Source organism: Astatotilapia calliptera, chromosome 11, assembly GCF_964374335.1.
Source record: "Astatotilapia calliptera chromosome 11, fAstCal68.1, whole genome shotgun sequence".
NCBI lineage: Eukaryota > Metazoa > Chordata > Actinopteri > Cichliformes > Cichlidae > Astatotilapia > Astatotilapia calliptera.
The window spans coordinates 36,610,953-36,637,234 of NC_137432.1; the positions used below are offsets into that span (position 1 = coordinate 36,610,953).

General features: G+C 41.7%; 1 protein-coding gene across 7 annotated transcripts in view; it reads right to left on the reverse strand.

Annotated features, from left to right (window-relative positions):
* The window catches only part of gabbr1a (gamma-aminobutyric acid (GABA) B receptor, 1a), a 130,626-nt gene that overhangs the window by 62,122 nt on the left and 42,222 nt on the right, over positions 1-26,282 (reverse strand). For 6 of the 7 annotated variants that reach the window (XM_026183912.2, XM_026183904.2, XM_026183908.2 and 3 more), the window contains 2 exons: positions 19,411-19,571; positions 5,268-5,402 (listed from right to left, as the gene is read on the reverse strand). In XM_026183912.2, coding sequence (XP_026039697.1) covers positions 5,268-5,402; positions 19,411-19,571 — 296 coding nt within the window. Of the gene's footprint in view, positions 1-5,267; positions 5,403-19,410; positions 19,572-19,680; positions 20,338-26,282 lie in introns of those variants that run through there. The other variant, XM_080308536.1, reaches the window with a different exon arrangement.

Genomic DNA, 26,282 nt, shown 5'->3' on the forward strand with positions numbered 1-26,282 from the left:
TAAATTCAGTCTCTGTGTAGTTGTCACAAAGTTTAGGTCTAAGGATTCAAACTTTTTTGTACCAGGCTCTAAAAATGCGACATATTTGGCCATTTTAACATGAGAGTTTGGGAACTGACTCGTTTACAGTAAGTGACTCTACATTGACTTAATGATTTAGCCCGAGATGTTCCTGCTTAGTGTGAGCTGATTACTTAGCAGCCCCCTGTCTGCTCATGTTTACAGCCTGGTATGAGCCAATGCAATCCTTTAGAACAGTCCTATGGAGGGTGAGTCTAAATATAATCATTCATAGCTCCAAAAAAGAAATGCTGAAACTTTGAAACTGGGCTTCACAGCGCTAAATTTAGTGTTGGCTTACAGAATAACACGACTGATTTGGCTATTTAAGAATTTTCTAGATTTTACCATTTTAGCTAAACGTGTGGGATCGTTATTTGCTGTAGTTCTGTGATCAGGGAAATGTAAGGTACAGGTGTGAAGGCCAAAACATCCAACAGCATATTTGACAGATGAAGCTCTTCGATGCTGAGCAGCTCCTTTACATCTTCACACCTTGCTGTTGCTAAAACCTTTTTCCAAACTTGTGCAGGCTGGCAGTGGACACAGTTACTGTTTACAGCAGTTGCTTTAGCTAACCATCTACAAACCTCTTTCAAATATAAGCCGATTCATTATTTGCCGGAGATGCTGACACAGTGCAAAGCAAGTTGGCATGTTACTAAATATTTTTGGCATATATCAATACATTTCGGAAAAAAGGTACACCATTAAAAGTACGCCAAATCAGCTCTTCAGAGTTCCTTTTTGCAAAGTGATAAAGAAATCCTTTAAATCAACGTTCACTCTAACAGGAAAGAGATTCAGGAAACTTAAATGACCAGTTCAGAAATGTTTTGTGCACAAACATGTTATTGCAGAGAACATAGGTAAAGGCTCACAGGACGTATCGCCACAGAGTCCTAAACAGCAGATAAACACGCCTCAGATTTAGGATAAAGCAGCAATCGATATCAGAGAGACGACTCTCAGAGGACACTGGATTGGTTTAAAAAAACATTAAGGGAACGCGTTGAAAACACATCAGATATTAAAAAGAAAATCAAAATCACGGATATCTATACTGGACTGGGTAATGCGTGAGGAGCGAAACGTTGCCATCTGTTTCCGAAGCATAAAATGAAAATGATCAACCTACCCAGCACCCACTGCACATTCTACATCTTACATGGATATGCCACCCTTGGCTCCCACTGACCCACCACCAAACAGGTCATGCTGAACAATGTTACAGGCAGCATAGCGTTCTCCGCAGCTTCTCCAGATCCTTTCACGTCTGTCGCGTGTGCTCAGGCTGAACTTGCTCTAATCTGTGAAAAGCACCAATGATGGATTTCAATCAATGGTGAAGACAGAGGACATCCAGCCCTCAGGCCACCCTCGTGATGTCTCTTTCTGTTTGGTCAGAGACATTCACACCAGTGTGTTCTGCTGGAGGTCTATTTGTAGCTCTGGCAGTGCTCATTCTGTTCCTCCTTACATAAAGGAGCAGATACCAGTCTTACTGATGGGTTAAGGACCTTCTATAGCCCTGCAAAGCTCTCTTCGAGTAACTGCCTTTCTCTTTAAATCTCCTTCATGCTTTTGTAACTGTGCTGGGAGACACAACAAACCTTGTGGCAATGACACACATTGAGGTGTCATCCTAGAGGAGTTGGACTACCCATGCAGCTTCTGTAGGCTCCAGGTATCACAGTAACACTGACTCTGTTTTGGCGGTTGTCTTATTGTTGCCCCTCTAGTGCACCTGTTGTTAATTTCATTAAAACCAAAGCAGCTGAAACCGATTAACAATGCCCTCTGCTGCTTAACTGACCAGATCGATATCTCACAGTTTAACTGATTTGATGTTATACTGTGTTTCTTTGATGTTTTTGATTCAGTTTTCTTTGTATAGCCCCGAGGCACGTCATACTGTAAGGTGAAAACCCTGAAACCTTTGTGAGCAGCGTATGTAGAACACAGCCTCAGACTTACAGACAACAATCACAACAATCACCAGGAAAATTTTCAATTTCAGTCAAGTTTGAAAGGTATAACATCGTGTACTTGTGGCTACAACACAAAACTAAAACATGACTCAAAAAGTCTTATAATCTGGGATATCGCATTAGAACATGCTTTATGTCATAAATCCAGACCTTTAGGTTCTATGACGCTGGTGTTCTCACTCCTTACATATTGCTCCAAATGGACTTAGTTTAACTACTTATACTATTTTCACCCACTTTGCTGACACTGAAAAAACACGATGAAGCACTTTAATTACTATAAAACTTTTTACTATTATTCAAAACAGTTTTGTGTTTCTCCTGCTACTAATTATAGTGTAGGCGCCTGCTGCGTAAAACTAGGGAATAGCTTGGCTGAAATCCAACCAAACTACCCACACTTACTGCCACTGGAAAGGGAAAATGATTGGCTACATTCATAAACGACTGCAGTTTTAAAAGTCCAATAACAACTCAGTTTCATGACTGTAAAACACATAACAAGCTTCCAAAATGGAAGCACTAGTTGGATGACACCAGCACTCCTGAGGGGAAAATGGTGGAGAAAAAATCCATTTTGTAGGCAGCAAAGTAACAAAAACACAGAACGATATCCAGGAAATAAAGAAAAGGTTTTGTTTTATGGACAGAAGTCAGCAGACAGTTAGAGACAGATGTCAGGCCTCAGCCACTCAGAGGCCGCTCTGCAACCACCTGGCAACTCTCTTTAAAGTCAAATAAGAAGAGTGGCAACCAAATGCTGTCTATATTTTAACCTTGACAGTTATAGTTGTTGGTAGTTGCCTACTGTTGCTAGGTGAAATCAGATGCAAAAAAACAAAAGAGTGCTACATTGAAAACCTGCCTAGGTTGCTAGCAGGTTGCTAAGGTCGCCCATCATTGGTAGAACAAGCCGATTTGTCTACAAGCTCTCCCGAACTAATTGCTGAGCAGTTGTGAAACATGAAAAAGTTTCATGCAAGTTGGAAACCGAGACCTCTGCAATAAACACAAAAATGCAACTTTACTTTAATTAAAGGTGAACAGTTTCAGTTTCAGGTTTGCATCCACTCCAAAGTTTCACTGCTGCTCAGTGAATACTTGGCAAGTTTTTGCAGACAAGTCAGCATCTTCCTTGCAAACTGTGGGCAACCGTGGCAACCTGCCAGTGACCACAGCACAGCAGCATATACCTGTTTACTAGGGGTGCAACGATATTCGTATCGATATTGAACCGTTCGATACAGTGCTTTCGGTTCGGTACGCATATGTATCGAACAATACAACATTTGTAATTTATTTTATCAATTTTCCTTCTGACGATGCTGTCTGTGTTGAGCGCTCAGTGAATCTGTGTTCGACTACTCCGCCTAGGCTGCACTGTCGAGCGCAGATCCACTGAGCGCTCAACACAGACAGCATAGTCAGAAGGAAGAGCGCAGGGCAAGCTAGCGAGACAGAAGTTAAGCTCTACTTGCAACAGGCAAATTGAACCTCATTCAGATCTGGCGTTTGGAATTATTTTGGTTTTCATGTGACGTATGACCCTGAAGGTAAGCGAGTCATGGACTAAAGTAAAACAGTATGTTGGATGTGCCATGCAATGCTCAATTACATTGGTGTGAACTAGTGTGTTAGCGCAGTTAGCTCGTTAACGTGTTGGCCGTCTAGCCCCATGCACGGAGCGATCGGCGGTAGCTCGTTAACGGAGATTTGCCGTGTTGTGGCGTTAAGGTCATTTCAACGAGATTAACCTGAAAGCACTAGTGGGAACACAACGAATATGACTGCACATTTACGCCGACATCATCCTAGTGCAAAGACAAGTGGAAGCAGACAAAAAAAAGCAAGCATGCTACTAACTTTAGCCGAGTCATTTAGACAGCTGTTAGCACATGATTCTCCTTATGCTGCTGAGAATATAGCCCAGAAGAAGCGGATAGTATAGCTTTTATTTTGGAAAGAGCCATTTCTCTGTAATAAACTCTCTTTTCCAAAGATGAGTGATTCCTCAATCAGATACAGGGCTTGCAATATCGCTAGCCCGACGTCCTGGAGCTAGCGATTTTTTTCAGTCGGGCTACCAAAATCTTTCTCTTCCCTGCCCGTCGGGCTATTGTAGGAAAAATATATGTCAATGCTTTTGCATTCTTTCAGAAATGTAGCTGGGTAATTATGTCATTGGCATCGGTGAGCCACTGTCAATATGTGACATATTGAAGTCGCGTTTGAATTTGCGCTTGTTTTTTTGCTTTCACTTTGCAATCGTGCGAACTGTGTATAGAGAGCGACAGCACTGATCTGTGAGTGATGATAATTTGTGCACCAATTCCTCTGACATCGTCTTATTAATCGTTAGCTTACTATGCAAACATGACAAGTGAAATCTCCCGCAGCTTAAACATGTGAGAGGTTGATCGCGCAGAGAATCGCTGAGCTTATGTGAGTGTGTGTGTAAAAGCATTTCAGTTCTGCTGAGCCAAATAAGACAGGTCAGGGTGAAGAAGTGACAGCCAAAGAAAAGCTTACCACAAAACGGAGAAGTTATGACAAATCAGACTATAAGGCAAAAAGAAAGTGCAGCTTTATGGTTTCATGGACAAAAGAATTTCTGTGGCTGCGATATGATGAGCTAAATAACCAGGGCTGCACATAAGTGGTCCGCAGGTGCGCATTCGCTGTCAAAATAAAAAACACGCACAAGGGTTAGGGTTAAATTTAAAAACTGTACTTTTGAGTTAAAATATATATTTATAATTTTAATAAATGACAAATTAAAAATGCATGAACATTTTTTTGTATCGAAAAAATATCGAACCGTGACACCAAAGTATCGAACCGAACCCAACCGTGAATTTTGTGTATCGTTGCACCCCTACTGTTTACCACTAATTCACCATGTGACTGTCTACAACCAACCAGCCACTCAGTGCCTTATTATCCTGCTGCTAGGCCTGTGTGACCGCTTGTTAACAAGATTTTAACAATATATCAAATATTATATATTTTAATAATATTCAGACTCTTATGGAGTAAAGGGATATAAATAATAATGGACACATATTTGGACGTTATGTGCACATCACGAAAGTAAATATGGGCAAATTCTACTTTGGCTGTTATTATGTGAAGAGATTTTCAGGTTAAGCCTCACGTTTGTCTGAAAAATGTAAACATCTGGAGTAAAACAGGAACAGCGCGAAGGAAGACACTCACCACTATGAGGTTCCACATGCGAGCTGCTTCAGCCACTAACGTGGAGACGCCACTGCAGCCAGGCATCAGGACGATCTTGATAGGCTCGGTGTACAGAAGGTCATACAGCAACTTTGTAGCTTCTCCTGGGTCGCACTGGAAGGACAAAAACGACAGAGTGAGCTTTAAATGGATCGACACAGAAATTAATTAAGTCGAGACAGAAGGTGATGCAGAAAAAAACTGAGGCGATAAGACTGAAGGAGACAGATGGAAAAAAAGAGGAGCGAGAGGAAAAAAAAGAAACAAATAAGCAGCGGAGACTGGGAGATGGAGGCGTCTCTAAATAGAGTAAGAGAACAGAAGAGAGCAGATAAAGTAAAGGGAAATGACATCGAGGCAGTGGAGTCACAAAAAGGCCAATGCAAATGTGCGTTGAAAAGACAAGTAGGAGAAAGAAAAGGACAAGTCAGGGAAATGGAAAGAGCAGCACAAGAAAGGGTCACGACAAAGTAGAAGAAAATGGCACCAAAGTAGCACAGAGCAGTAAACAAGCAGATGCAAATTTGAAGAGAAAAGATGAGCTGCAGTAAGAAAGAAAAATGCATTATCTGCAGAGTTTCACAGCATCCATACAGCCCGCATCGCCGTGTCTCATCAACACGCGCCGCGCCGCTGACAGATCAGGACATTAAAAAAAACAAGAAAAACAGGCAGAAACAAAGAAAAGCGAGCACAACGATCACAACGGCAGCTATCACGAGCCATTACAAACCTCCAATAAAGTCATTTACAGCGTGTCTAGGTGGCGAAAGTGTGGCTGAATGATCCATCACCACTCTGTCAGCCACATTACAGACGTCTGCACCACACTGCTCATCAGAGTCACAGTTAAACGGGCCTGACACATCTAATGATTCGGCATGGAAGAAGAGATATGGCTTTCAAATACAAACACACACATGCATGGCTAAAAAAAATACACTCTAGATGAGTGTCACAAGCAATCGAATTGCAGATGGTGATGGCAACAACCAATAAAGATCCTAATTGGGGCGTTTGTCTCGATGGCTGAATTGTCTCGTTGAGGCAGCCCTGTGATTTTTCTGAAGTGGTAATCACCAGTCGAGACTCAGGAATGTGAAATGGCCGGGCTTCTTGTTGATTGATGTGTTTTCCATTAACTTTAGATTGGGTGGAATTACAGTGGTTACGTTTACATGCAATTAAATAATTCAATCAGAGCCCCATTAAGCAGCTCTGACAGCCAGACTTCTGACGTAAATGTTGCTGTATGATTTCCTGGATTGATCCTAATCAAAGGGGGAACTTCAACCGCAAAGACCACACAAAGACATTTAAAAATGCCATCATGACGGTCACTGCCCACCCTAGACAGCCGAGATCACTGCCTCTGTCACGACTCCTCGACTAGGAGCGCCACACCTTTCTGTTTGTGTCCTGTAGGATTGATCAAAGGCACTATATAAACATAGTCACCATGGAACCATAAGATCTATCAACGCCCATTTCGATGCCTTGGTTTTAGCTTTATGATACCATTATCTTATATGTGTGAAGGTTCTCAGTCATCCAGGTCATCGTAGTAGGACCTTTTCCTTCCAAGCTCCTTAGACTACCATTATCTTACTTTCTGGAGCCAGAAGTCACCATATTTGAAGGCAGAGTGCCCAAACTTTTGGTTAGTATAGAGAGTCCAAAAGGCTCCATGGGACAGACAGAACATAATACAAGAGTTTTGCTCACCAAACTGAAGAATTCATTTCTTGGATGAGTTGTTAGTACAAATAACTGTAAATAAGGTCAGAATATTTGTCAGTTACTTGGATTAAAAACGTTCTGACAACATGAAAGAAATTTAGAGGTCCAGTTTAGTGACTCGAGTTAGCTGAGATAAAACCAAGAAGGCAACCACCTGTCAATCAGAGCAACTACACCCCTACAAAAACAGAATGGGCATGTTAGAAAATAATACAATTAAAGTAGTTATAAATACTGAAAAGTGGCTACTTTTTTTCTGTTGCACTTAACCATGAGGAGTCCACGAGGAGACTGATTTTTGGCGCACATAGGTGTGCCATGAGAAATGATCAAGTGTGCCATGGAGATAATCACGTTTCACCTGATTGGTACGCTAAGCAACCAGTGTGAATAACGGGCAGAGCAATTACATTCTCTTCCACTAGAGGACAGTATAACTACCTGCTCTAATTAAATGGGTTGCCAACTGCCAGTAAGACAGAAGACGAAGAAGAAATTACATGGTCATGCTGCAAGTGAGACAACGCAGCGTGTAATAGTAATAGATAAATATTTGAAAAGTAGTTAATCTGACCTGGAGAAAATTCCGACCCAGATGAAGGCCCAGCGTGAGCAGTGGTCGGAAGAAAGACAAAAAAGGTATATAACTGGGCGCGGGGAGAAATTATGCTTTTTGTGACATTTGTGTTTGGTGGCGTGACGTGTGATTCTAAAGTGAAATGTGTGCCGTGGCTCCAAAAGGTTGGGAAACACTGCATTATTTCATGGTTCCTGTGCTTTATTGTGCCATGAAATAATTTAAACTGTCACTGCAGCTTATCAACACACCTTAACATCTGACTGGTTACCCAGATAACAGACTCATGGTTGGGGGTGGTGTGGACTTGTGGCAGCCAGGTATCCAAGAATGCATTTCAAACTACATCACAAGCAGCAGTGGCGGGAGCAAAGCACCAAACTGCAAGTAAAACATTGAAATCCTACAATAAATACACTTTTAGGAGTTTTAAGGTGAGAACATAGTGCTATAAATTTCAACTATCTCGTTGATTTGCTGAGATAGAGCATATTTACAAAAATTCTCCAACATTTTGTGACATGTCAGGTCCCATTAGGCTAACAGCCAGCTCATCTCAGCGATCAGCTGATCGGCCAATCGGAGCTCATGATGCTTGCTGAGAACAGCCTGCTCCCAGAACACTGTTTTCAAAACCCCTCACCTCTCACTCGGGGGTAAACACAGGATATAAATCACAGAGATGATATCTAACCGGTGATGGTTTGTTCATTTTCAGATTAAAGGTAAGCTTCATAACTGGATCGTTTTAGTGAACCATGATGCACCACTGGAGTGTTGTATTCTATTTTCAACAGAATCATTTGCTTGTCTTTATTTCATGATGTTCAGATGTGTTAAACTTGTTTATGACACCTTATTTTCCAATAAAACCAACATTAAAAATATTTTAAAACAGAGAGGAAACTGAGCATTTTCACCAAGAGCAGAAACATCTGGACTTGCATATTGATGATGTTCCTGAAGAGTAATGTCAGGCCTGTTCCAGAGATGATCAAATTATTCATTTTTAATATTTATCCAACTGTATTCTAAACACCAGCTGCCTATTATAAGTTATAGAAGTCTACTTGAATTATTAGCTCTGTGTGTTTTTTTCTTTGATGAGCAGTGAGTGTATAGATGCATAGCGACTGCTGAACTGTCGCTTGAATAATCAGTAATATTGAATTTAATCTGCCGGTGTACACTTCTTTACCTCATCCAAATGAGTCCAGTGTTTATGACCTTTTAAAATAATTTCACATTAACGGCCCTTTTATAGCTGAGCATCTTGCCAGAGGGCTTTTAAAAACGTGTGTGTGTTTGGAAAGAACACAGGTAATTAGGTCTCTTATGTGCTACTTTCATCGTAAACATTAATCATAAAACGCAGTAAAGTAAACAATGAAGCTGAGCAGATGTCGTTGAGTACGCTGCATCCTCCTGTCCTCGAATGTCTGGACTCCTGAGTGTACTGGTCCAATAGGAACTAACAAGTGTGCAATACAAACTCTGAGAAATACCCACTGCGAGCCCGGAACAAATCAATGTTTTTGATTAGGTCAGTGTTTGATTAGGCCCCGCCCCTTGACTCTGATGGGTGGTGTTGACAGAAGCACAGAATAATTAATAATAGCAAAACAACTGCTTATGTTTTTAAATCAAATTGATATTTTTAATTATTGACAAACAAACTGATGTGTTTATTTTTAGCCCTCCATGAAAAACACAATTCCAAAAGATGGACGGGCTGGGAGTAGAAAGCAGTGCAAACTCCCACTGTGGATCCTGTTTGAGTGGATTTGTAAGACCTCTGAATTAAGCTGGATTTTGCCGTTTATCTTTGCAGAAATTCTGTTACTTCATGACAATATTGACCAAAGCCGAATCATTTCAGTGATTAAAGTTTTCAGGCGAATGAATGAGTGTGAAATTGCTCCCTCAGTCTATCATTATTTGGTGGGTTAACACAATTAATATTGACGTGGTAAACAGCTTCACAACATTTGTGTTATTTAGGGTAAGTGCTTGCTCAAAGGGAATTGTCGGGTTTCTCACGGTCATGTAAGGCACTGACCTCACTTTGAGTGCATAACTAAAACTGAACTGAACAGAAACAGCCAAGCCTGTGCAATGCAACGCAGACAGGCTGCAGGTCTTCTTTCCCATCAATCACCATACCTGCTCATTTCACAGATCACTTCAGCTCACTGGGTGAAATCAGCTGGATACAAACCACATGGTTCTCAGCTCCTCATAAAAATAACTGTTGCCTTATCTTCATATGAAGAAGATTGACGCCTTCAGCTTGTTAAACAGTGTCTTTCCCGAAGGTTGTTTGTGTTCTCTGTCACTGTGGCTGTGGGCTGGCTGCATGCTGAGGAGAAGCTTGTTAGTTTTCTTGTGTTACAGTGTTTTAACTTCATTCTGAGCAGTAATTCACCGCCCACGCTAATTATCTTTGAGTTATTTCATCAATCTGTCCTTACCACAGCACATTACACGTTTAATAACGGCTTGTTTCCATCAATTTCGCAAATAAGTTGCTGCCTAATATATGAAGAATTAAAAGTGCAGTTTCTGACCTCGTGGACGTTCTTTAAGAATTCACACTGAGACAACTTGCTTAGTCAGGGTTTTGCTAACGCTCTCTCTATACTGTATATATGTAGTTACACTAACAGGCTTGCATGCAGAGCTTTACTTTAAAATACTTCTAATGATTGCAGCTGAATGTGTGCAAAGAAAATGAACAAACATTCGGCACACATTAGTCAAAAACTACTTCTCAGGTAGAAAGCCTAATTATTACAGATAACGAGTAAATTTACAATAAAACAGGCTTTCATTTTCTGTGAAACGGCACCATCATTAAACCTGACACTGGTGTTTATCAAAAAACAAATTCAGTTTTACCCAGCAGCAGTTAGATATTCCTCGCACTTTCCACCTTCATCTTAATATGATGTGGCTAACAGGCCGCACTGGTATGAAATGAAGGGGTCTAGTCTGGAACACAATTGCAAAATGGCATCAGACATAGTTGAAGCTTTCAATCATTCACTGTTTCTGTGCGCGCAGGAAATTAAATCTTTGCTTGAACAGAAGCAAAATTGAAACACTGGGCAGCAAGACGAGAAAAGACTCAAGCTGTTTCAATTCATGACAAACCAGCGCAAAAACCCAGTCGCTGGGGATCAAAAACATATTTCCTTTAGGTTAGAGCCGAAGAAAAGAATCTGTATTTTTTAAACATAACATGGCTTTGCATGAGTAAAGGTCATGGACCATCAGAACCAGTATGACATCAAAGAATGATAAAGACAGGCCTCTCAGATCAGATGCTCCCATTCTTACACAGTGCATGAGTAGCTTCACTGTGGCTACAGGAAGTAGACTGCATATAGCTTCACTGAGGCTACTAGTATTCTGAGGAATACTTTTATTAACTTTATAAAATAAATTGGACAAAAAAAAATCAAAGACTTAAACCCCCCCAAAAAAAACCCAACAGACCCAAGACACATAAAAATAAACATTTACAAAAAACATTAATCAGAATCAGAATCAGAATACTTTATTGATCCCTGGGGGAAATTATTTTTTGTTACAGTGCTCCATACAGTGCTCCATAATGACCTAATGACAAGTCTTTGCTGCACTTTACTGAGTTTTACTCACACGCCAGTTTCTTCTTCCTCTGCTCTCAGTCTCACTGTGTGTGCACCTCTTTGCATAGAGCAAGTGAAATAATATTAATATACTGATGAGACATAAAAACTTCCAGAGTTACACTGTGGGAGTGAGAGCGAGTGAGCGAGGGAAAGCTTTGCTTTCCAGTCATGTCAGCTCACTTAAACACAGTTTGTGGTTGAGTAAAAAAATACAGAACAACGTGTAAGTGAACTACATGGATCAGCCTGGTGTCACTGACAGCAGATCCAAATAGTGCATCCGTAAGTTTGGCATGCTGTCAGGCTTTGGAGCTTAGAAATGTTCACAAAGCACACTAGGCTAGCTAGCCAGGATATAATGATTTGGTTACACTTGAGGAAAAACAGGAACGCAACCTCCTCACAACTAGAAAACAAAACGAGAAACAAAATGGTAGCTGACTAGTTATTGCATTGAAATTTTTTCTCATCTACCAACAGCTAAATTGTTGCCCAGTGTTCGAGCCACGTTTCACAGTGACTGCAATCACAGATCTGCAAAACTTTGGAAATACCTGCTGTCTATTTATATCATTTAGAAATGCAGACAGATTGCCAACACGTTGCAATCAATCGGAGTCAGTCTGCACTGATGAGTAGTGATGAGTGCACATTTCTTTGCAATACTCAACTGGTATTCTGGTACTAGAAAATGTGTTTTGCTAAGCAGCTGTGTCATTTCATAGATAAACCGCTGTCCTGCAGCAACAACTTGTTGTAGTTATAAGTAGTTAATGTGAACTTCTGTTTAATGTGATGCCAACACATCATAACCTATTTGCTGATTTATCATTTAATCTCCGTATTATTACAAACAGGCTGCTCGTAATTACCAGCTTGACCCCAGTCTCTATCACATCCTGATCAGCCTGGTAGCAGACTGACTCCATCCGAATGCTGTTTTATCGCCGTTTTGACGCACCACAGTCGCTCTGAAGACACCAGCTGACTATGAGTGCTTACAGACCTGGTCCCCCTTTTCAAAGTAACCATTTCAAAGGCAACCAAATTGCAAGTACGTAGTTGCAATAACTGTGATCGCACCGCAGTCTCCAGCCACTGTTTCTTTTAGTGTGACTGTGGCATTGATGACAGTGGTAATAACAATGGGAAACCTGCAATTATTTTCTGTATATATACAATTTAGCATGTTTGATTTGAAATAAAAAAAAAACAGTAATACTGATGTTGTGAAAGACAATTACAAATAATAGAAAACAAATTAAAAAAAACATTTTAAAATGCCTTGAGCAACCAATATTAAACAGAAGCCCTTTAAATCGTAACAGAGTGTTTGTAAGATCCCTGAACAGGCTGCTCGAGTTAATTTTGCTATTAAAACCCTTAATCATTATAATAAAAGCAGATGGAGGCACGCACACAAAAACCAGCTTAGACGAAGGTGATTCAGTTATTTTGCTTTGAACAGTTACTTATTCCATGTTCTTTTCACTTTGAATAACATAACAGGAAATGGTTAGCAGGCAGTAATAGGTGTATAATGAAAGGGTGTATTTTTGAACACAATTGTGAAATAGCACCAGACTACATAGCTGTACTTTTCAATCATGCCATTTTTCTATGAAAGCAAGAAATGAAACCTTTGATAGTATAATGGGAACACTGTGCAGAGATGAAAATGATATGGAAAAGTTCAAACATCAATTCATGGTAACCCAGTGCCAAACCCATCATACAGAAGCTTTTTGTTTTAAAACCACACACTGCATATAAAAGATGGCTGAAGCCACCAATTGAGCATGTTGACCAATCTTGGAGATGTTTTTAATCACGAGTGAGGGGAGATAGATAGAAGCTACGAGAGAAACTGCTGTTATAGCGTTGCAGATTCATTAAGTGGTCACTTATAAATCAAAAATTAACACCTGAACCATCAAAATTCAACTGGTGGAGTTGCTGCACGAGGCAACTCCACTGGTTTTCTGATTCTAATACGACAAAATTAATTTGTTAGAGGAACTGCAGTTCCTCCAAAGGCCACTTGGTGTCAAACTTTACAAGAGAAATATAGAAAAACATTGGACACTAGGGATGGGTATTGTTTAGGTTTTATCCGATACCGGTGCCAAACCGGTACTTTTGAAACGGTGCCAGTGCTTAAAGAATGGAGAACACACACTTTGTCCAAAAACCTCTCGTGTTCAGCTGGTTTTTGTAAAAAGATAACAATGTTAGCCTTTTCTGCAGCTATGGGGCATATATGGTATCACTCTTGGCTGGAAGCAGTGCTTAAACAATGGAAAAAACACAAACTTTGTCCAAAAACCTCTCATGTTTAACTGTTTTCCACTTTTTCTTTGGTCATTTTAGCCTTTTTGGCCAGGGTGAAGGGAGCATCTGCCATCACACAAGAAGACAGCCGCATGTAGCTATGATGATGTTTGCTAGTTCACCTTACATGCATTAATGTAATAACGTGGTTAGCCTACTCAACGTAAATTACACACGAACAACATTAAGCTCCTCACGCAGAGAAGAACGGCTGCTGCTGCATCATCATCCTCATCATTTCTGCTACACTGGCAGGGCTAGGGGCCAGGACTCTCCTCTTCGGGTTTTTGGACCATCATGGCACCGGATACCGGTACCCATCCCTATTGGACACTAGCTAATTTCTCCCTTAATTAGATTAACATGGGGGGATTTCTTTGTTGTTTAAATGTTTACTTAAGGCACGACGGCTTTGACCGACAGGTGCGTGGTGACGCAGGTAGCTGTAGCGACTAGCTGTGTGCTTTCTTTCTTTTTTCTCTTTTTTGCATGTTATTCAGCCTTAACTGTCAGATACTTCTCTTTGTGTCATGTACCAGTAGTGTCTCTATACATGCTAACCAAGTTTGCTACCATTTCCTGATAACTAAGCTTTCCACAGTGGCAACATATATCTTCTATACACAGTCTCTGTTCGTTTTGTGCTGTTTCCACATGTAATATTAACAGGCTTTAAAGGTAAGTGGCAGAAGTTGGATGTACTTGCAAGAAAAAAATCTGTTCCAGTTGTTGAATGTTTCAGTCATTCACCTTACAAACAAAGCCTTTGGTAACATAATCAGCAAGCACATGGCCTCCTTATAAAAAAACAGAGGCAAGCAGGGGTGTTGGCAGGTTTGCAATAAAGGCTGAGGAATCTCTGCTATTCTTGGAGGTCTGTCTGCTACAGCCCCCTGGGGTCGTCACCATTTCTACTTTCATTTCTGTTCCTCCTTGGCTCATGAGAGCAGCAGCAATGAAGGCCCCCAATGCCATTCATGGTCACATTCACATTCTCTGTCACACACCCAGATTAATGCTACTGTGTGTGTACATAAAACTACACACACACTCACATACCCCACAAAAGATAGGCACTTCAGCTGCTGTCCTTGGTGCTGAAATTCCTGCAGCCAATATCGGTGTCATGTTAACATGCCCATGTAGTCTCTCCAATCAGTCATACCCAGCTGGCGAGAAGCTTTGAAAGAAACTGAAGTTTCCCTGAGCTAGGAAGAATGAGAAAACACACTTGGTCGTCATAATATGCCATCTAATTACACTCCAGATTGAATAATATCAAAAGTGTGAATAGGGGATATGATCAGGCTTGGGGGACCGCCTGAATATTGAATCTCAAAGCATGCAGAGCTACATCTCCTTAGTTCCTCATAATTGCGTCTGGCACCACACTTCAGGCTCGTGTGCCAACGGACATGCACGAGGACCACTGAAGGATACGAGTTATGCCACAGCGGATGGAAAATTGTGTCACGGCTGCCAATTAAAATCAAAAACGGAAGTGAGGGAAGCACCTTGTTTCACCGCCATTTCTCTGCATCTCCACCGTCTCACTCATCACTGTTAATAATTGATCAAAGTTTGCAGTCTCGGCTTTGATATATCCATGGCAACAGCCTGTGTGGAGAGCGCGTGTCTGCGCGCGATCCTGTGTGTGCATGTGTGCGCACATCTCAGAAGGCTGTAAATAGTCTGATGCTGTCGCCAGAATAGCCAGAGAAACAAGCCGTTCTGCTACCACGGGGTATATTCATCCATTTAAAAGACAGGCTGGGATTAAGTGTAGAGCTTCATAAATATTTTATGATGTTGAACAAGTTGAGGACATCGTTCCATACTCCCCGCCCAAATTGTCACCTGTTTGCTAAGTCAAACGTCAGAGGTGGAACTACTCTGCTTTTTCTGATTTTCTGCCACATACGGGTGTACTGTTACACCGCTCGATGCTCACATTAAAGATGGACAAAGTTTTAAATAATGAGGTCAGTGAATGTGCAAGTAATCCCTGTGAGCCAAAAGCTCAGCCAGAGCCGATCTACAAGAGCCATTTCACTTCCTATTAATCCCATTGTACAGACTCTGGCTGCAGAATAGCCCTCAATGACCGGGAGTGCATAGAGCCAAACAGCTAAAATAATCATTTACACCTGCTCCTGGACAAAAATGTCCACATTTGAATTTAGTTTCTGCAGATCTACCATCGCTAAAGCGTCTGAACTGAAGTAAATCCACACTGTTGCAGATTTACCAGTAAAATGTTGTCGTTCTGCTTATAAACACTCGTTAGTCTGTAAAGGTTTTACAACAGGACGTCCTCTCTCAGTGCCATCTGATTCTAAATAACAACTACACATAAGAAGCACCACAACAGACATTTCCATGTGTGTATAAGGAGCAGCTGGTTGTGCTGGCGGCTGAAGGTGACTGCTGCCAGAAGTCCTTTGCTTCATGCCTGAATCAAAATGGTGGATGCTATTAAGTGGACCTGTGCTGTGACATCCTTAGTATCCAGGAAAAGCATTTAACTGTAAAGCAAATATATAAATATGGAATTATATATATATATGTTGTTGCACTATTATAAATCAGAAGAAAAAAGTTTACCCCGTGAAATTTACATTTTTGTTCCACATCTTCGTACAGCCCGACTCGTGCCAGACTACCTTACAATTGCCCGCTATGAGGCCGGGAGTGTAGACAGTGGGAGTTCTTGAGTATATTAGTCTCCCAGCTCACACTGCGATGTTGAATAACTGTAAGCTGGTGGTCTTTTGTCGACGTCTAGTTGTGGTTGAAAAACACTTTGAAAACAAAAGTCAGACCAAAGCTTTCTTATGAGCTAAACATACACATTGAATATGGCCTGGAGGTCTTTGTTAGACTTTGCTGCAAGAAAGAAAAGTATATTCCACAAAGGTTATTTCTCATTCTACTGAGCTAACTGGACTCCCATCACAGGGTGCATAGCACGGGCACAAGGAGCAGAGCTACAGCGTTTGTGATGTGCTACGTTTAGCACAATATAAATGAGAAAGAATGTAAATTCCTTCAAATTTCAGCCTATATTGTAAAAACAGGCCAATGCCTACAGTAGTAATACTACTTTTTCTATGTGGAGAAGCTGTCAGATGAATATCTGTTTTACCACTGAGTAACCACATTTTAATTTCATTCTTTCATTCTCATAATCTGATAAACACTAAACCTGTAGTTTAGCTCGAAACAACATCAACACCCGTCTGTCTTACAGTTCAGATCAGATGACCAGGGACATGACATCGGGGTTTGAGCCATGTTTGCTGGGCTGCATCTCAAACACGGGCGTAGCTTCCAGCTCCGAAAGAAGCCAGTGAAGCTCTTTTCCTCTGTTTACCTATTATTCTGGTTTTATAGGTCTGTGGGGAAACGGCTCTCGTCGTCGTAAATTTCAGTCGCACGCTGTGACAAGTTGCTAGCCTATTAAACTGCAGTGTCTCTCACTTTCTTTCTCTCAGTCTGATCCACGGCTCATTCGTCGCGTCCAAACTCTGACAGCGACCTCAAAACACTCAGATTGAGGCTTCACAAAGAACTTTGCTAACCAATAACTGAGAACCAGGAGGCTATGTCCATCTTTCCTATACGGTCTGCTATTCAGAGTTGCATTGTCTTTTCTAATCTTTGTTTGTTAAGATGTCAAAGAAAGCAGATATCCAAAATATGACAACGTCAGACAGTATTCACCCACCTTTTGTTTTGCAGGAACAGCCAATCAGAAGGAAAAGGGGAGGTAGCTGTAAGGAAAGAGGAGCGAAAATGGGGCTGCACTAAGGTGAACGAGGATCACATCGTTAATAATGTTTGTTTCTTAATTGCAAAGCTACCCTGGTAGAACACACAAATAAAAATATGGACCTGAAGATATGCATAATAGGTCTCCCTTGATGCATTTCTTTTATTTAATCATTTAGAGATGCAATAAAAGTTTCTCATCATAATAAATTCCAGTTAAGAGTCTTTGATGCATAATTACACTCCGCAGCCTTCATCTCGAGATGCAAACAAAGAGCCATTTAAACCCTCGTCTTAATCTCGCCAAGTTGTGCTTCAAATGTGCCGATCTCTTCTCAGACCAAACAAGGATGTGGAATGGGTTCTCATAACTGCATGCAAATATCATAATTAATCTCCTTCTTTATAATTGGTTTTCAGACTGTCATCCTCATTACCATTCCAGCCAGGTGAAAAACGTTTGCAATCAAAAAGTAAAAACCTCATTCTGACCACACTGTACCCAGAGTAGGAGCAATAAATTCCCCCTCCCCCTCCCGCTAGGACTTAAAATCAAGGAATTAACCAGTATCATTCAGACAATGTTACACCAGCCTCTTTGAGCTTTTCCCTTCAAAAAGGATCTGCATCTATTTCGCGAGCCGGAGGCGCCAGCGACTCCTGAAGCACGAGGAGAGATGTTTTCCAATCCCTCTGAAATCTCTTCCTTGCTTTATTTTTATGTTTATGGCTGCTACATCTGCAGATGCCTGCTTCACTACACTTGTAATCGGAGGACACACGCACGTATTTAATCTGTTTCGAGTGCAAAGAACGAGGTGTATGTCTAACAAAATGCTCTGTGCCATCAGCTCTGCATACATCCAGCGTATGATTTTGCACACATATTTCCACAGAGCTGAATCCTTGTTTGTTTCTGTGGTGTGCTTCAAGAGTAACTGTGTTGCCATGCCAACTCTCGCTCTCTTTCTCTCTCACATGCACACACACACACACACACGCTCTCTTTCCCTGCTATTCTGTTTAACAGGATTCCAATGCAGAGCCTTGTACACCAATCAGAATAAAGCTCGTAGCAAATTTCTAACCAGTCCCTGTGCAGTTAACTGTTTGGTGCCCCAGCCAACTCTCCAGGCATCTGTCCTGCAGCATGATTGATAACAACCCTCAAGAGAAGAGACAGAGGATTGCTTTTTTTAAACAAATCTGTGTCTGCACTCATCCCACTGTTGAGAAAAACACTTCCTTTCAGTGAAAAACTTCAGGATATGCAGCAGTGAGAACCCAAAGACAAGGATTATTCACTCACAGAAATAACCCGGATTGTGATTAAGGTTGATTTGGGTGGCGTGGGTGGTTAAAAAGGGCAGTATCTGAACAAGCTGGAGGGGTGATTATTGGATTTATATTGGTCGATAATGCTGACATTTTAAAATACCACCATGATGAATGATTGATGAGCAACAAGCAGGAGGTGTGTTTGCTCATTTAGCAAAATGAATGTGGCACGGAGTGCAAAGACTCTGGGGGGTTAGCTGTCAGCGGGGTGACCCATAGATAAAAACATGAAAGAACCAAAGCACTTCCTTAGAAAAAGTGACATTTTCACCTGATACCTGATTTTTTGGTATTTGGCAAACATCAGTAAAGACGCTTCCATCACAAAGAGTATGATGTTCAAAAAATATGACCCCAAAATCTACAATACTCAAAGAAAACCTCTCCTTATGAGGTGAGCTATCATTAAAGCAGTTCCTAATGATCTTTAACTTTGGAGAAAACCAGCAATCCTAAAAAATAAAAAAGACAGCCAGTATAATTTCATAAATCTGCAATCAAAACTGGAAATAAAAGCCAGGATTTCTTTCTCTGTTTTTCATCAGAAAAGAATTGAACAAAACACTCACAGAACTGAGAAAATGACAAGAGCCCTCGTGATAATCTGAGAGGCAGATCATGACATCCCTCAGGGGCTGACACCACACACACACACACACACATCACTTTAAGTGCGCACCTCCTCTGACTCTCCTCCACATGCACTCACCATGCTGTCGTAGTGGATGAGCTCCAACTCGTAGTCGGGCAGGATGTCGCTCCTGTTGTTCACCAGGTCCAGGGCCATTTGAGCGGAGGGCATGCACGCCTGACCGCCCGGCCAGCCTCCGCTCATGGGGAACAGCGCTCCGATGTACAGCTTCTTCTTGCCTGCAGACGGCCGTGGCCAGAGGAGGAGAAGGATTATGAGAGATGCCCGGAGGAGCGCCGCGTGGCCTCGGGCTGGGCGGTTTGCCCGCGGAGGACTCGTGCACATTACCAGCATGGTTCAAGGTGAGCTGAACCGGAGCAGCTTGACCCCGGTGCTGCAGCTGTAAGGTCGGGCTGTTCTGAACAATCCCACAGCTAAACGTACACTGAACTCAACACGTGTCCGGCCGCCCTGGAGTGTGTTTGGACTTTATGTTGCGCTTTGCAGATACTGTGGCGGACACCTATTTACTTTAAACTGCAAGTGTTTAGCAGATCGAGTAAATAATTAATCGGCGTGTGTTTGTGCATAATGCTTGATTAATTATGCATTGCATGCTGGATATTTTCGGGACAGAGTCGTTTACTTTGCAGAGCTCGCGGCGATCATGTGAGAACGCGGTCAACTTTCTATCTCCGCGCACATCGACACAATTGTCCAAACTAAACTAACGCGTGCTTCCGGCCTGCGATCGATCAAGATTATTGGACAGCGCGTCCCTTAGCTACTTACGACTTTTACGCAATCGGGACGCACGAACGAGACGCCGAGTCCGCGCGGAAGACGTCAAGCGGGTCGGACGGGTGCGTGTTTGGAGACGAAGCGGCGGAAACGGAGGGCTGCATGTACGATCCGTGGACGCAGTCGTGTCCCGACGGATGAAACGAGTTACCGCGGAAAAGCAGCCGCGCTAGCGCTCTGCGACTGAGCCACTGCAGCACCGGCTGGCTGAGTGTGAGGAGAGAGCGAGGAGGGGAGAGAGAGCGAGCCTGCACGAGCTCTGAGAGTGAGTGAGAGAGAGAGAGCGAGAGAGAGAGAGGCTAAACCTCAAAGATTTTGACATTTGCACGGTGACTTTAACTTCAGCACTGCTTCCACTGCACACACGCGCATTCTTTGGCTTTGCATTTCTTGCATATGTGCGCCCATAATCAATATCTGATCAACGCATCGGCACAAATGGCCAAAAACAAGCTTTGGTATTTAACAGGTAGCCTACAGGAGGTCCGGGCAGGCAATATATGATCAATATAACGAGCTAACTCGTGTCAGCGTGAGCCGCTTCAGTTTTTCACACAATAAAAACAGAACAAACTTGTTGGGTTAGTTTTCAGTGAGTGGCTCTGCTGAACGTGGTCACATGTCCGCACAGTTTGATCCCACTCACAGTGGCATTCAATTATATTTCAGCCGCTTTTCTCAACTGCGCTGAGTTCTTGTAGAGTCATAAATGTCAAGGTTACATATAATTAACGTTCCAGTGTTTAGATTTAATGATGCACTGAGCGAAGCCTTATTCAATAATCTGCCTGTTATTTTTTTTCCAATTAATTGATTTTTTTATTAGTCTATAAAAATGTCAATAAAAGATTCCCAGCACAGTTCTGAGAATGCCAAGGTGACACCATCTTATCAGTCCAAAGGTTTCCAGTTTACCCTCACACAATATTAAAAAAAGAAAACTTCTAGTCACAAGCTCGATCATTTTCAGTTTTTACTTCAAAAACGATTTTAAAATATATGTTAAAAAGAATGTTAACAGTAAATTATGTATGGGTAAATAGTGCGGTCTCTACAATCAAAGTTTGGTTGGGTAATGTCACAATAACGTCCACCATGGATCCCGTACTCGACCCTTCAGAGTGCACAACACTAACAACAACATAAGACCAAAGCCTCACTGCAGCAGGATACAAAGCACTGGAAATATATTATTTACACATTCTAAAAGCATTACATCTTATAGGATAATATGACAACACAATAGTGTGACTTTGGTATGACATCATAGTTAGACTACTAATATATACTGTTGTTCTATAAAGTCTCTGGATATTCTGACCATAGAGCTGTTTCCACAGTGTCAGCAGCTGGTAGTGTTGCAGCTTTCTAAATCATAACCAAATGCAACGTGACTGCAGGGTTAACTGACTGATTTGTAGTTGAGTTCAAAGGGACGACAAGGACATCTACACAACACATCGCAAGTTTGTTAAAACTCATTAGAGGCTATGCTCTCTCTCTATTGTTCTTTTCCTGACACTGGTCATTTCCAAAGTCTGAGCCACAGCTGTAGATGTTGAATGAAATGTAGGTGAGCCATTAGAAATCATTTACAGCAATAACAAGATAGTAATAATGGTTTAAATCTGCCAGCTAAACAGTTACATTTAAAACAGGATATCTCATAATCGAGTTAAAGAATTGAATGGAGCTGCAGTTACAGCATCAGGCAGCAGAGGTGGAGCTGTTTCAGAGATTCAGCCTGGACAAGCAAATGAATTTCAGTGTGTTTATATGTGTGACCGTACAGTCGTCCAGCCTGTGACGGCGTGTGGGGATATGGTGTTGTTGCCAGAGAGATGGTTTGCAGAGTTTAGACTTAAGAATATCCTCATCAGTGGTAATTCCAGGACAATTTCAAGGATTTTCAAGGGAGATCACAATGAAAAGACAACAGAGAAAACACTTCATCTTAGATTTGTCATGATCAGAGTTGTGATTAAAAGCTTGGGTGGAAGATTTTCAGATTTCAAAATGGGTCACGGTAGTCTTAAGTTAGAGAATAGCTGCGCTGCGCTGTCGGGCAAAACCAAGCATTTCTTCAATTAAACAACACGTTTGGGTTTATGTCCACACATCTATCCATTCTCTTCCACTTATCCTTAACAGGGTGGGGGGGGGGGGGGCGTCTGGCTTTATGTGATTAACAACAGTGTCTCAGAGGCAGCACCAAGATAAGCTGCCACCATTTGTCTCAATGACCACTTTGCATCTATTTGTCAGTATCTTAACCAGCTTCATGAGTTTGTCATTTCGAATGTGTACCACTTCACAGCTGAACCTTTTCAAAGGTTAACAGGTGGAACTTTTTCCTCCTGAATGATTGAATATTGTGCTGATGTAGTGTTTGCATGGAAAAAACAGTCCTGGTCCCTTAATGAGATACAGCAGTCCATCATTAGCCTATTTTAAGAAATGAAGGTCAATTATTTGGAAAACATTAAGGACTGAAGGTTTTTTCAAGTTCAGTCACAAAAATCATCAAACACTGTGATGAAACTGGCTCTCCTGAGGATAACCGCAGGAAACGAAGCCACAGAGTTCCCTCTGCTGCACAGCAGAACTCAGAAATCAACAGCTAACAGCAGCTTAGATTAGAGTGAAACATGAGCTTTTCCCCGAGTTCAAGCAGCGGGTGTTTCTGAACATCAGCCTCGACTGTGGAACTGGCCCAAAGAAATCAAGAGGAAGAAGGGAAGTGCTGGAACTAAGAAAGACACAAGAGACCGGAAGGAACTTGGAGTTTTGATCTGAACTCGATCTGATTCTGACAATTTTGGTCGTCGCTGTATTTGAGAGGTTCAGAGAAGGTGGATGGTTTCTGCACTGAGAAGGAGCCGTGATGGAGGGCAATGCTGGAGGCGTTGTTTTGAGGTCAGAATTCGAGGTAGCAATGGACAGTAGCACCAGTGTTATTTTTTTTTTAACAGTAAAATGTAATTTAAGCGACACTGAGTTGTATGCTGTTGGCATTTTGGAGGACTGCAAGTTAATCTCCATTACAGAAAAGTAGAGCCCAAACAATTTATCAGCAGGCTGATATTATTGGCCAATATTAGCTATGCGCCAATCTATGAGTATCTGTATTTATAACAGCCGATAAACAAAAACTGAAAAGGAAAGAAGAGATGAGAGAAACACCTTTTGAGTATTGACATTGCATTGTTTGCCCAGAGGGAACTCTGCAGCGTCCTTGTGGCAGCCGCGTGTGTGGAATGCCACAAAGGCAACAACCGATCTGAGCAGCGTCCGGCAGCCGCTACGCAAGTAAATGCAAAACTACACGTAACAAATGTTGGAAATTCTTTGTGATTTGTGTATTAGAAAGAAAAAAATGGACTGATATATCAGAATATCGGATTTTTAAATCACAGATCTGGGATAATTCAGTTTAATGCAACAAACCTCTTCATGAAGATCATATTCTTTCATTTTTGTAGCTGCACTTCTATATAAAATACCAAAACAGGTAAAACGCCCGTTTCAGGTGAAGGCTTGCTTCTTTTTGTTATCTTTAATAAGCATATTTTTGTGGGTTCAGGCTGATTGTCTGACAAAACCAGACATGTCATGGCTTCAGGAAAGCTGCTCACCTCTTCTGACATTTTACAGACCAGAAGATTAAGAGAAAAAATAAGCAGTAGATTATATAGAGAGAGACTGAAAAAATCATTATGCGAGGTATAAGCAGGACATTCTTCAGGCCTTTCCTCTGAATTAGTCTTTCGAAAGCTGTTGAATAAGCTGAAAAATGTTATAATTTCACCCTAAGAAAACCTATGCCTCGATGCTGTTTGACCTGCAAATCGATCACTCCACGCTTGCCAGACGAGCACACAAGTAACGTGTAACTCTGATCTGTAACCACCTCTGCCAGCTCTGCCTTCTCTTCCACAATCAAGTCTAAAAATGCTACCGAAGCCGCTTTAAGAAATCAGCGCTAAACGTGGCGAGCAGCATCAATCACTCCTGATCTTATTTGCCTTCATCTCGATCTGAGAAGCGTGGTGACGGCGATGTAGCTGGTGTTGATGAGAGGGAGGCTGGACGCTCGGCACACCTGCTGTTTGAACCCTCTGTTCACATTCAGCACAGTCTGTCGGTATCTCTGACACACAGAGACACGCACACTCGCACCTTTTGGATGATAAACACACACGTAGAATCGGGCCTCAGCTGGCTTTTACTTGTGTCTCTCTTTCAGATGAATGTTTGATGTTTTGGGAGATCATTCGATGTCTTTGAATCATTTGAGGAATGATAGAGCTAAAACTTAACAGCTTATTATCTAAACTGAAATCTCAGAAAATCGTGGCGGCAGTGGCGACACTTTTAGCCGATTTCAAGCATTATTGGATTACTGACTTCACTCTTATTCCATTTTATGGTCTTGTTTTTGCCTTTCTTGTGTAAGTGCTCTAATTGCAATGTAATGTTAGCGTTAGCTTTTGAAAATTACTCATTGCAATGATTGAGAAGAAGACCATTATTTCTCCGGGCCAAATTAAAATCTCTCTGTAGTTGGGCGATGGAATATGACTATTATATAACCCTGGTTCATTACCCAAATCTCATTATCTGGATATCTCCGTGTAGCAGAGAGCTATTCAGATCCAGCTGCTAACAAGCCCTCACAGGCTGACATGAGTGCAGTGATCATCTACTGGCATTTGCCTTCCACTTCCACCTCCTCTTCCTCGCTGCCACCCGTGACCCATCCAACACACCATCAATTATTCAGCTGTGAACTTTATATGCTGTTTCCCTCCATAAGCCTGCAGCCAACACAGGCAAGATGCGACAGCATCGGACGGTGCACTGTTAACAACCCTCATGGTGGCAAATGCCACATTGGGAGAAGACATTAGCTGAGGCACAGCCTGAAAAAGCTGCATTGGAGAAATGAGTGCTGTAACATGTTGCTGAGCTGCTTTAATGAGGCGCCTTGTACTGTAAATGTGTGTGTCTGCAGTTTGCACAATGGGTATCCTTCAGAATAATGGCCTGTTTTCCTCCTGGTAGACGTGTTAGTGGAAAAATACTGTTTCCTTTTTAACAATAGACAGATTACATTCGCCTCCACCTGCGGAGCACGTGTTACGCTGGCAGAAATCCAAATTGATGTGCTGAAAAATCGATATCGGGGAAAATAGGATTCCCAAGATCTGTTTCAGATATACGGTACGGTTTTTTCAGCGCGCAACTTTTTCCTTTTGTGGTGGAAGTGCCGGCCAGGATTATTTGAAAGAGCGTGATTTATGGAAGCATGAATGTTGGCCAGTATGCTAGAAAAATGTAGTTCATCAGGCAGTAAAAAGGACTAACTTAGATACAGTGTCATCATTACATAATTTGTCCTGCAGCAGCTCTCTCCACTCTGCAGCATCTCACTTATTAGAGAAATCTATCTTGCCTGAGTATCGGGGCGGAGTGGATTCTGTTAAGAATAATAAATCCACTGCTTAACTATAAAACGATTCCACTGGGACATAACTTCTGTGTATTTTTTATAAGTATACCAGTAAGAAAACATCTAGAATATCTTCTGCTTCACTGTCAGAAGGTTTCCTCTGCCAAAATATTGCTACTCGTGTGCTTTGGAAATCCATTACTGCCATGCGCAGGTCTCAAACTCACATTTGCATGAGGTGAGGAGCGTGACACTTGAGGTAAATTATTTTTTTTAAATGTGCGGCTCAACTTTTTGGGGCAACCCTAAACTCGCAGCAGCTGCAGTGACATCCACAAATCTCAGGCTGGGAGTGAAAATGCTTCTTTTTTGCATTAGTTTTGAATTTACTAGAAAATATTTCAATATATATGAGAAGCTTAATGTTCAGTCTAAGCTTGTTGAAGCCTGATAACTCACATTATCCCAGCATGATTTGATAATCATTTAATCAGCGACTCCCACCTGACCCCTCACCATCACATGATTTCTTTTAAACAGTAACTTTAGTATATTTAATGAAGACGAGTTGAATCTGTTTTTCAATAGATTCGACACCACAGTGTCTGCTCCCACCCCCACAACCTCACCTGCAGTCAGCCTGGAATCCAGAGCCACACCACTGTGCCAGCCTCTCTCTTCACATGTTGCCTCCTGT